Source organism: Ophidiomyces ophidiicola (assembly GCF_022830035.1).
Source record: "Ophidiomyces ophidiicola strain CBS 122913 chromosome Unknown scaffold_26, whole genome shotgun sequence".
Taxonomy (NCBI): domain Eukaryota; kingdom Fungi; phylum Ascomycota; class Eurotiomycetes; order Onygenales; family Onygenaceae; genus Ophidiomyces; species Ophidiomyces ophidiicola.
In genome coordinates, this window is record NW_026054666.1 from 232,853 (window position 1) to 245,671 (window position 12,819).

At 33.5% G+C, this 12,819-nt stretch overlaps 3 protein-coding genes across 3 annotated transcripts; all 3 read left to right on the forward strand.

Moving 5' to 3' along the window:
- Positions 1 to 2,773: 2,773 nt before the first annotated feature.
- Positions 2,774 to 3,755, forward strand: PXR1 (telomerase inhibitor; the record flags this gene model as incomplete). Its single annotated transcript, XM_049254391.1, has 2 exons — positions 2,774 to 2,796; positions 2,852 to 3,755. The coding sequence occupies 2 exons, from the start codon at positions 2,774 to 2,776 to the stop codon at positions 3,753 to 3,755; spliced, it is 927 nt and encodes a 308-aa protein (XP_049106695.1).
- Positions 3,756 to 4,244: 489 nt separating this feature from the next.
- LOZ57_005361 (uncharacterized protein) lies at positions 4,245 to 5,126 on the forward strand (the record flags this gene model as incomplete). The annotated part of the gene is made up of 2 exons (XM_049254392.1): positions 4,245 to 4,397; positions 4,455 to 5,126. 2 exons carry the CDS (start codon positions 4,245 to 4,247, stop codon positions 5,124 to 5,126), a joined length of 825 nt encoding a protein of 274 aa, XP_049106696.1.
- A 6,293-nt stretch (positions 5,127 to 11,419) lies between these two features.
- DGA1 (diacylglycerol O-acyltransferase 1) lies at positions 11,420 to 12,809 on the forward strand (the record flags this gene model as incomplete). Its single annotated transcript, XM_049254393.1, has 2 exons — positions 11,420 to 11,730; positions 11,786 to 12,809. The coding sequence occupies 2 exons, from the start codon at positions 11,420 to 11,422 to the stop codon at positions 12,807 to 12,809; spliced, it is 1,335 nt and encodes a 444-aa protein (XP_049106697.1).
- Positions 12,810 to 12,819: the final 10 nt, after the last annotated feature.

Sequence of the window (12,819 nt, forward strand, 5' to 3'; positions counted from 1 at the left end):
ATAACAATGAAAGAAATTCAAGAATGGCTCAAACTAAGCACAGATGAAAAAAGAGACTCATACATGAAATGTTGATTCATTTTAAATGATTTCATCAGATGCAAAGTTCTATGACTTTCTAACCACCAACAGGAAGTTCATTCAGCTCATCTATGAGCACTAGAAGCAACAGCTGAAGATTATTCACATCTAACACAGATTGATGACACTGATGTGCTAGGACAAGATCCAAAAGACACTCTACAATTATGAGAAAACTTTGCATTAGATGGAGAATGGTACCCCCAATGTCAAATTAAAATATATGCACTAATGCAATCAATCATGTCCACTCTGGCTTGAAAAAAGTTTCTATATCCAATGACACATACTAAATTGATCAACAAAGCTGTCATTGAGAAGATGTCATTCTTTTTTGACTTTTTCTACTATAATTACCAATTTTAACTAGCAACAGAGCACTGACTTTCAGTGAGAACACTGATCATTAAAAGATATTCTCTGACAACTGACATGAAATCTTCTGTACATACTTACTGAAGTAGATTAGTTAGTAATTAGTCATTCTCAAGCTTATCATTGAAGCTTGAGAGAACAAGAACAAGACATCTTCTACTACTCAACTAAAATCACATGGACATTCTGTAGCTCTTATAGACCAGGTAACAATATGACTCTGTAAATGTTATAGAAGTTATACATGTTATACACATGTTATATAAGACAATATATAGTATATAAATTTGATTATATTTGAGAATGTGATATTCTCACATTATATTTCTTCATAATCATCTCTCACTCAATCTAATCTCATTTATAAAAATCATAAATCAATTGTCACATTATCTGTAATCATTCAATTCTCACAGTTTGTCATTTAAATAAGCAGATGGCCCAACAATGATTTTCACAAAACATAATATTTAAAATCAAACTAAATTCTCAACTCTTTTCTCAGTATCAGAATTAGTCAAGACATTAAGTGTGACAATAAATCTAAATGCAAGCACAATTCAGACTGAGAAATTATCTTCAGAAAATATAGAATTTTTTGAAAAAAAATTAAGAACTACAGCAGAGTTTATGAACTTTAAATAGAAGATATAAATGAATAAAATCATTTAATGTTCTGATCTCTAACTTAAATTTATCAAAGAAGAGTTTAGTCATCAAGTCTTTACAATATAAGATCAACTATTAAATCAAAAACTATGCAGTCTACTGACAGTTTATCATTTATGATTCAGATAGAAATCATTTAAGATGCTAGTGATTTAAATGATGATAAAACTCTGAAGTATGCAGTCACAGAGTTAAAATATAATGAGAAGAATTTTTGAAAATTACATTTAGTTCAGAACTCTACTCTGAACATCTGAACTGAATTTAAACAATTTCTACTTGTACAACTAGATGATTCTGAAAATTAAATTTAATTGATCTGAAGAAATTTATTTCATCTTTGTAAAAGAGATGATGAATCAGACTTTGACTGATTTAAAGAATTTCAAAAACATTTACAATAAATAAGTGAAGAAATACAGAGTGTGAATAAGTTCATTAAACATCTTTTTCTATGATAATATGACAAATTTATGCACAATAAGTTGAATGAACAGAAGAATCTTTCAAAGAAACTGAATGAAATTCAAACAGTTGCAATGTGATTAAAATCTAGTGTCAAGAGTTTCACTCTCAATCTAAAGTCACAATTTATTTCAGAGATAAATATCAACTGTAATGAAACATTCTTCTATTCAATCTAAACTTATGAATCATGTGGTTAGAATTATAGAAACAAGATCTGAATTCCATCATAACAGAGAGAAAATTAACATTAGAGAATCTTCAATTCACAGTTTATGAACTTAAAATGAAGTGAAAAATTAGATAAGAATACTTACTACAACTGTAGTGAGACTGATCAGTGATCACTATGTAGATGAGTGCATTAAGTCAAAGAAGAAATGAAAATTTGAAAAGCAGTCTGTAGATAGAATAAATATTAAGTAATTGACATTCTATATGATGTAATATCATATTATGATGTAATTTGCCATCTCAATTTATTATTCTTTTCTTGATTGATAATTTATACAAGCAATACTGTGGTGGTAATCTTATTGCTGTAACTCTATTAGAAAATAAAGTTTGAAATAAACTTTTATAGAATAAGATTTGAACTAATTCTAAAAGAGTTATTGATCAAACTTTATACTTAATCAAGATTTATGTATATGACTCTGTAAATGTTATAGAAGTTATACATGTTATACACATGTTATATAAGACAATATATAGTATATAAATTTGATTATATTTGAGAATGTTATATTCTCCCAGTAACTAGTTACAAAACAACTTGAAAAATCAGTAACTCAATGCAGAATTTCCAAATGATTTCATACTGAGATTTCAGATCTGTGAAATACTGTTGTTATGATAGTGGTAATCAACAAAGATAATATTATGCAATTGTTGTTTCAATGTTGTGCTGAGTTACTACATAGTGGTTATGTTGCCACTACCATAACATTACAGTATTCCACAGATCTGGAATTCCGGTATGGTTCTGGTACGAAATCACATGATCCTCACGTGCTCTTCATTCGTCTGAGGTGATGAGGTAAACTCCGCACCTACGGAGTAGGGTTGGAAGAAAAAGTTATGAGAATCTACGGAGTAATCAATACTCCGTAATTCTGATTGAGATTTCAGGCCTCGAAAAATCCGTGATTATTTACAAAGTAGGGATAATATCTTGTTTCTAATGGGTCTCGCAGGTCCTAGAAAGTAAGCGTCTCGAGTATCTTTGTCACCGTCCTCCACATTCATCTAACAATGTCAGGCGAACCAAAATATCCCATGATCCAAACAACACCGCGTGGTCCCGTTCTACTACCAGCTATGGCCACCGAATTATGAGTGCTCAGGGATGGACGCCGGGCAGCTTTTTGGGTGTGAAAAATGCCCCCCATTCCTGTAGCTATACGGGCGCAAGCGCCTCGCACATCCGAATTGTCCTCAAGGACGATACCCTGGGGTTAGGCGCTTGCCCCCGAAACCCAATTACAGAGACTCAATCAACTGGGTTAGATGCATTTCAAGATCTCCTGGGTCGGCTTAATGGCAAAAGCGAGGCAGATCTGGTGCGAGTACAGAAGTGTAGGGAGGATATCAAGCTACTCAGCTATGTCGAGAGAAGGTGGAAGAGCATGACTTTTGTACCTGGTGGGCTCCTGGTGCAGGACGAACCGCTCAAGGCTTTAGCATCGCAGGAAGAAAAGGAAACTCGGGACTTTGAACGTTTAGTTTCGCCACCTAAGTTATCACAGAAGGACCGCAAGAAGGGGAAGAGGAAAAGAAAAATAGACTTGGATAGGATTTCTGCAGATACAATACCGATTCTGGAAACAGCTGATTTGGAAGATAAACAGCGCTCCGTGTCTCACGTCGTTAACCCGGAATCAAGTGAGGCTCAGTCAACCAAGACGAGGAAGAAGGGAAAGAAGGAAACAAAATCTCAAAGGGGAAGGGAGGCGAAACCTATCTCGGAAAACACGGTACCAATAGGTTTAAATAAGAGTGCATCAATCCCTAATCCGGAAGGCTTGGCCAATTTACACATAAACCGTGACAGTCTTATCAAGGTTAGAGAACACCGCCCACTGGGACGGCAGGTAATTCGAGGCCGTTATATCCAACAGAAGAAAATGGCACTGATGAATGCCAAATCTTTGAATGAGGTATAATCTTGGAAGCACTATTTGCATGTCTGTTTACTAAATGCCTGCAACAGATCTTCATGACATCTTAACTCTGCAACACTTGTCACTTGATACCAGCTACTAGTTGCCCTTTGCACTGCCACCCTTCCACTAAAAGTTCAATCAAGCATTTTTTTTTATCTTCATGTTTCTGGAACTTCCCATGGGATATTGCCTCATCTGTTTTTTTATCTTGAGTCTCTTGGTACCTGCAATCTCTGTGCTCGGTCTTTTGAATTTGCTAAACAGTTAATCTTGTTTTGCATACTTCACAAGACTAACAGAATTTCATATGTCCATATTTCCTTAGATATACTTTGTTTGTGGCTGGATAAATACAGTATCAAATTCCTCCACTTGTGTTGTCGTGGTTGCTGCAGCAATTTCACTGATCATTTTCAAGTGCCATATTCCAGAGGCCTCTAATGATTTTCATAAAAACAAAGCCAATAGCTGTCCCATGTTGTATGTAATATGGCTTCACCCGATCCTCTGGCCACCCCAAAAACGCCGCATGCCTCTGATACTGGAGGCAGCGATAATTGCAGACCCCCGACTCCTTTGTCACTGACTTACTCGAGCAAAGCCCAGTTTAGCCCAGATGTTTTCTATAACAGTTCGCTGACTGTGAGTAACTCGTTGTTATCAAAGGCAATTTTGAACATTAGTAATACTTTTCAATAGGAAAACCCCTACATTGAAAGACGTGCCTTGTCATTTGACCTACAAAGTGAAATATTTCTCTTGATTGCCGCCCGCGCTTATCAAGAAGCGGTTACGCTACCCGAGAGTCCACCGCCTGCAGTATGGGCACCGAACGACAAGATGCATTCCTGGTATAAGGGCCTCCTTTCCAGGTTTGGCGTGACGCTCCAGTCAATTCTGGGCCGCCAGGGTGTCTACGACCACTGTGTTTTTCGAAACGAATGGCTTCGCCACGGTCGAAGCATTACTGATAACATCCGTTCTGAGTGGGGTCTACACCCTATGGGTTCTACTGCATCGGTCAGAACAACCCTCATGACTAAATATACCCACGCTGCCCTGCTCGCTGTAGAAGCCACATTGGAAGCACCTACCATGCCCCCTCCGGAGGGATGGAGAGCTGGCGACAATCTTCATGCCTATTATGAAACAATGCTGCGACGGTTCGACATTCACTTGAATGATATGCTAGAGAAGTATGGTTCAAATCTCTTTCATACCACAGAGGAAATTCAAAATGCAGCCAACGACTACAAGGAATACATTATTCTCCATTATCGAAAAACATGGATCCATATGTTTGGTTTGCTGGACAACAAAACCTCTATCGGCAAAACCAGCACGGCTCATCATAAGCCTTTTATTAACTAACTAGAATGGACGTATATACAGTAAATTGCTAGCGGTCACGCCACACAGACTTTTCTCCTGGCTCGACGGGGTACTGGGTATACGCCAGAAAGAGATCAAGTATTATAATGAATTTTGTGTACACACTCTCTCTCGGCAAACTATCCAGAAAAAGGTTTCGGGCAATAGCCTACTTACTGGCTGCTTGAGGGTCCTCGATGCTCCGCAATTCTGAAGAAGAATTGAGCACTATTGGACTCCATGTATATCCATGCATACGGAGTACATATACAACTACTGGAGAGAATCCGCAATTTTTGACACGATCTGTAGAGACAAAGGTCTTTTAGGAATCTTGGACCTACAGCTTAACCTACAGGGTATGCGAAGTAGAAGGTTAACTACTACGGCAGCCGGGCAGCCTACTCTAAGACACAAGCGGCCATAATTCATATTGGATGTTTTACATTGTATTGCCACAATTTTTTTCTTTTGCACACACAGAAGTAGACTAAAAAGATCCGATTGATTCTATTGAGATGTACAGAGTTTACCTCATCCCCTCAGACGCATGCTGCTAAGGTTCTTTAGCATGAATTTAGTGTTTTGAACTAACCCATTCTGGTAATTCTGCCAGAGCCTGACCAGCACAGTGTCTGAGCTGGTTTTCACAAAAATAGAAGAAACTCTGAAATTTCCATACAAATTTGAAATTTGTGATTTAAGCTGATAATCTCAACATTAAATATCTGATTTCAAAAACTTGATAAAATATGAGTTACTATGGACTTTCTTTATTACTTCAGATCTACAATATCTACTACATCTGATTCAATCTGCTCTGCATCATCAGATTTTTCCATTTGGTTACCCAATTGAACAATATAAAATAGAGGATGATTACTTCATGATTTTTTAAATAAATAAAAATTTTAAATTGGGTATAACTTTATATAACTATCAGGCTATCAGCTACTTTCAGCTCCACTATGAAGATTTTAAGAGCTGTGATGGTTGAATGATTGAGCAAAATGAAAATTTCAGACTGCATCTTTCAGACTGTCACAAAATAAGTGGTCTTGATTCTGTCAGAGTCATGCACATGGAAATTGACTTATAAAGTATGAAAACACTTTATAAAGAATTTCTCAAGCTTTATAAAAACATCACTTATCTCATGATAATCAGAATGAGATTTATTAAAATATAATGTTTTTAAAGAAATTTTAAAATCTTCAGACATATAACTCTCTAATTAAAAAATCAGTATCAATGACAATGAAGTTTCTTCACTTTAAATAGAAAAAAAAAAAAACAGTAAATGAGAATTCTGACTTTAATAAAGCTGATGAAGAAAACTTCAGAAACATATCTTTTATTAGACTGACTGCAGAGACAGAGATTTTCCAACCAAAATCCCATCTCTAATGCACTAATGAAAAATTGAGATGGAACTGAAACTTAAGTTTTAAGTACTGAAATGAGAATGAAACTTAATTTAAAGAGATTGGAATTATTGAATTAGAGATAGAAATCTTCAATTTCTCTAAATCTAAAATAAAATAAAATTTTATACTATTTTTAGCATCAAAATCATATACAAATGTATATATGCATTCTGACTTGATGTGCCAATTTTTCTATTTTGTCATATTTTGGTGTAAAAATACACTTTCAAAATAAAGTTTGAAAAAAAATTAAAGTTGTTTTAGAGATAAAGAAATCTAGAAATGGAACTTAAAATATAAAATTTGAAACTGAGAAGAGAATGAAACTTTTATTCATATTTTGAGATGGAATTGAAACTAATTTTCAAATTTTGAAAAGAAATTGAGATCAACTCAATTGAAATTGACATTCAGTCTTGTTTCATTGGGATTTCAAAGAGACCTCAATGGTCAGCCTATATAATACATACATATATGATTTTGATAGTAAAAATAGTATAAAATAAAATTTTATTTCAAGTTTAGGAAAATTGAGAATTTTTATTTTCAATTAAATAATTTTAATCTTTTTAAATTAAGTTCCATTTCCATTTCAGTACTTGAAACTCAAGTTTCAGTCCCATCTCAGTTTGAATCATTAAGTAGACTAATCTAGACTGGTCACAAAAATAGAGATTTCTCAACTGAGATTCTGTCTCTAATGCACTAATGGAAAATTGAAATGGAACTAGAACTTGATGGTTCAAACTGAGAAGTCTGAGATGGGACTGGAACTTAATTTAAAGAGATTAAGATTATTTAATTAGAGATAGAAATTATCAATTTCCCTAAACTTAAAATAAAATCTTATTTTAAACCATTTTTAGTATCAAAATCATATATAAATGTATATATGCATTTTGACTCAATGTGTCAATTGTTCAATTTTGTCATATTTGATGTAAAAATACACTTTCAAAATAAAATTTGAAAAAAAATTAAAGTTTTTTTAGAGATAGAGAAATCAAGAGATAGAACTTAAAATATAAAATTTGAAACTGAGAAGAAAATGAGACTGTTATTCATATTTTGAGCTAAAATTGAGACTAACTTTCAAATTTTAAACAAGAATTGTAATCAACTCAATTGAGCTTGACTTTCAGTTTTGTTCCATTGAGATTTCAAAGAGATTCAGACAGTCAGTCTATCATTAAGTTTCAGTTCCATCACAATTCTCTATTAGTGCATTAGAGACAGAATTTCAGTTGGGAAATCTCTGTTTCTGTGATCAGTCTAATTCAAACTGAGAAGTACTGACTTCTGAAACTTAAGTTTAAAGTACTGAAATGAAAATGAAACTTAATACAAAAGAAATTGAGACTATTCAATTAGAGACAGAGATTTCAGATTTCTAGAAACATAAAATAAAATCTTATTTTATATTATTTTTAGTATCAAAATTATATAAAAATGTATACATGTATCTTGACTTCTGTGACAATTTTTCTATTTTGTTATAATTTAATGTAAAAAATTAAAATACACTTTCAAAATGAAGTTTGACAAAAATTAAAGTTATTTCAGAGTCTGGAGATTTTCTGAAAGAGATTTGAAACTTAAAAGTTAAAACTCAGATGAAAATGAAACTTTTATTAGTATTTTGAAATGAAATTGAGACTTGTCACTTCTCATCAAATTTTAAGAAAGAAATGAAATAAACTGAGTTTTACTGTTTTTTAATCTTAGTCTCTAAAAGATTTCAATAGAGATCTTTGCAGTCAGTTTAGTAATCTTACATTCATTTAATTATTTAAAAGAGATTTGTAAAATCTCTTTCATGTTTAGATGATCATACTTTTGGTCATTCAGAATTTGTAAATTCTGTGATCAATTACATAATTTTACTAGTACAGTGAAATACATGAAATCTGTCATGAAAACTTCTTTATCAAGATTAATGACAATATGTTTAGAAACTCTAGATACTATTGTAGTAATATAAGTTATTTTTTTCTCTTTAATATTTGAATTTTTTCATAACTACTTCTTACTGAATTAATCTCACTTATGAAAACTAATAAATCATTGTCATGTTATTTGCAGCTCTGATTCTCAAAATGTTAATATCAACTCAGCACTGATGCAACAAAACATCAGCATCACACTTTAACATCACAATACTGTGAGCTTCATCAGCATCAATTCTCAATACTAGTGTTAATTTATTAACTTTATGCTTTAATATTTCAAAATTAAAATACTGACAGCATAACTAAATGTCTGATTAAATCACTATGCTATAATTAAAGTCTTAAGAATGATGTCTACAAGAAAGAAAGACAATTATTATACTTTCTAAATTACTATAGACTAAATCTATTTTAAAAGTTAGTATGTTAATAGTTAGCATAACTTTAATTTCACTAGTATTTAAAATCATACTGATTCTCTTTTATAGAAGATCAGTGATGAGTTTCTTTTTTACTGCACATATAGTAATATTACTTTAATACTATAAGTGCAATTTAGTTTGTTTTCTTACACTGTGATTTTAACTTTTGATACATTGTTCTCTAGTATCCATCTTATAGACTGCCATTCTACATCTTTTATAACTTTTGAAAAAGATTTTAAACAATAACTGATTGAGATTTTATTCTCAGATTTATTAAGTCACTGTTGCTCACATTTCAACATTTTCAAGAACAAAGAGAGAGAACATAACAGAGATATTTCTCTATATAAAATATCAGTATTAAGTGTTATCCGATCTATAGAGCTACAGAAAGTTCATGAGCAATTTAATTGTGTATTAGAAGATGATTTGTTCATTCTTCTTTCAGTTTTGTGAGTAAGCTTGAAATACTGACTAACTAGTCTTTAACTACTTTAATATTATGTACAGTAATCATTTCATGTCAGTTGTCAGAGAATATTTTTTAAAATCAGTGTTCTCACAGCATGTGTACTGATTCACTGAACATATCAAAATTAGAATTAATAATCATAGTAGAGAAAGTTGAAAAAGAAGAACATCTTCTCAACAACTGCTTTATTGATTAATTTAATATGTGTCATTGAGTATAGAAGCTTCTTTCAAGCTAGAGTAGACATGATAGATTACATAAGTATGATAGTCAGAGAATGTTCAAAAAGTCATTTATTGTCAGTGAAGAATTTATTAGCATTGAGTTCTGAGATATCATTCAGTAAATTGATTTTTTTGACAGACTTAAATAGTTGTTTACTCTTTTAAATTGCTTTTTGTTTGACTGGTGTCATTTTCTTACATGAAGTGGCTTTATTGCTTGAAGCTTCATGTTTATTAAGTTTTTGTTTTGATGTGAATGTGATGAAATTGTCATTAATTTAAACAGCTTGTGAACTAGTTAATAATTCATTATTAAGAAATGCAAGAATATTATCTTCAGATTCAGAAAGATTAAAGATGTTTTTGAAATTTTCATGTTGTATTTTTTTGTTTGAATTTCTTATTTTTCTGAACAGTTAATGTATTCAATTGACAATTTTCTTTGAAAGTTCTTCTTGAAGAGATTTTTTAGATGATTGATTGCTTTATTAATTATTATGTCTGTTGTTTCTGAAGCTTAAATTATGATATTGTGATTTTTAAATAGAGTCAATAGACTGATTGTTGGAGTTTCTTTGAAATTTCAAAGAAACAAGACTGAATGTCAATTTCAATTGAGTTGATTCCAATCTCTTCTCAAAATTTAAAAATTAGTTTCAATCTCATCTCAAAATATGAATAAAAGTTCCATTCTCTTCTCAGTTTCAAATTTTCAATGTTATGTTCCATTTCTAGATTTCTCTATCTCTAAAACAACTTTAATTTTTTTTTAAACCTTATTTTGAAAGTGTATTTTTACACCAAAATATGACAAAATAGAAAAATTGGCACATCAAGTCAAAATGCATATATACATTTGTATATGATTTGAATACTAAAAATAGTATAAAATAAAGTTTTATTTTAGGTTTAGGAAAATTGGGAATCTCTATCTCTAATTACATAATTTCAATCTCTTTAAATTAAGTTCCATTTCCATCTCAGTACTTGAAACTCAAGTTTCAGTTCCATCTCAATTTCCCATTAAGTGTATTAGAGACAGAATTTCAGTTGGGAAATCTCTGTTTCTGCAGTCAGTCTAATTGCCACATTATCTGCAACTTTAAATCTCACAATTTTTAATTCTTATTTTATACTACAGTTTACAAAATCAAAAACTATATTTAATTTCAACAAATTTTTATAAAGTTTAAAAAATATTTATTTCTGTGAGAATTTAATAAAAACATACAGACAAAGCTGAATGAACAGAAGCTTATAATCAAGCTTTTAAATATTAAAGTCAGATTTTATAATTGTTTCAGCACTTAATGAATCAGAAATGTCAGTTATATATAAAAATTAAGCTATTAAATCATTCTATTAAATTTTAATTTTTAAATTAATCATACTAATTTCTATGTTTTATTTCTTTTCTACTTGCTGTAACTAATAGCTTGATTAATTTTACTATGTTGTTGTTGAATAAATGTATTTTGAAGGTGTAGTGGTAATTCTGTAAGAAGTGGTCATTGGGTGGGATCAGGTGTTCAGTGAGGAATTATGTTAATAGTTAGATAGTGACGTCATCTTCCGTTCAACCTGAAAGGATTAACATTGTAGGACTAAGTTCTCTATTATAGATGTTCTTTTCCTTGCACAAATATAACTACCTAGTCTACATCTAGATTCCGGCTTAGGGTAACCAGCCATCCCGACTCACAAACTTCCCGCCGTCATTCCTTTGTTCTATCCTTGACTCCTAACCTCAACATAAATAACACAAGACGGGCGGAAGAAGTTATATCGAGGAACCCATGCCGGATATCGACGGAGTTGCTTTGGCTATGGATGGACTTGGAGACGAATATCGTTCTGCAATTGAGGATAGACTTGCATTTGCCTCTGCTGAAGGGCTACGAGCCAACAGCCGCGATGGTCGCGTCAGTGACCTTTCGGGAGCATGCTCTATAAATACCGAGGAGACATGGCAAGACGGGGGAACAGAATCAATAAAAGGACATAATGAAGTAAAACGGAGGTATCCACTTAATCAGCCATCAAACCTGGAAAATAGGAGCGCTGCTGGCAGACGTCCCAATAGACCTCGCGGTACAGAGGGCCTGGGGTATGTCTCTTCTATTTTGTATCTGCAGAGACAGAGTTAAACACAGTGCTTTTAGGATACATTGGGCTCCACTGAATATCAGCCCGAAGCGACGCCTGCAAACATTAGTAGTGCTTTATCACACAGTTTCAATAGCCATATTTGTCACCAGCTTTTTCTTTTCTTGTGCAATACCATTATTCTGGCCATTTTTACTTCCATACCTTGTTTATATATCCCTATTTTCTAAGGCTGCTACGGACGGTATGTTGAGGGGACGTAGCCAGTTTCTGCGATCTCTGAGAATTTGGACTTATTTTGCTGGCTACTTCCCCGCGAGACTTCACCGGTCTGAAGTCCTTCCTCCAACGAGGAAATATATCTTTGGGTACCATCCTCATGGAATCATATCCCATGGCGCGTTTGCCGCCTTCGCAACCGAAGCACTAGGCTTCTCCAAACTCTTCCCCGGCATCACAAATACACTACTTACCTTAGATTCCAACTTCCGGCTCCCATTTTACCGTGACTACGCTCTCGCGATGGGCCTCGCAAGTGTCTCCCGCGAGTCGTGTGAAAACCTACTCTCTAAGGGGGGCCAAGACAACGAGGGTATGGGCCGGGCGATCACTATTGTTGTAGGAGGGGCGCGCGAGTCCCTCGACGCCCAACCTCACAAAGTCCGTCTCATTCTCAAAAGGCGAAAGGGATTTATCAAGCTCGCCATCCGTACCGGTGCAGACCTCGTACCCGTTCTAGCATTTGGTGAAAATGAACTATATAAACAAGTTGCGTCGGATCAGCACCCCATTATTCATAAGGTTCAATTGCTGGTCAAGCGAACCATGGGATTCACGATTCCTCTTTTTCACGCGAGAGGTGTGTTCAATTACGATGTGGGCTTGATGCCATATCGAAGGCCTTTGAACATTGTTGTTGGGAGACCAATTCCGGTTGTACAGCAAATCAACCGCGACAAAATTGAAGACGCATATGTAGATGACTTGCACGCGAAGTATGTTACCGGACTACAAAGCTTATGGGATGAATGGAAGGATACCTTTGCTACCGAGAGGGAATCAGAATTAGAAATTAATTAATCCTTTATGC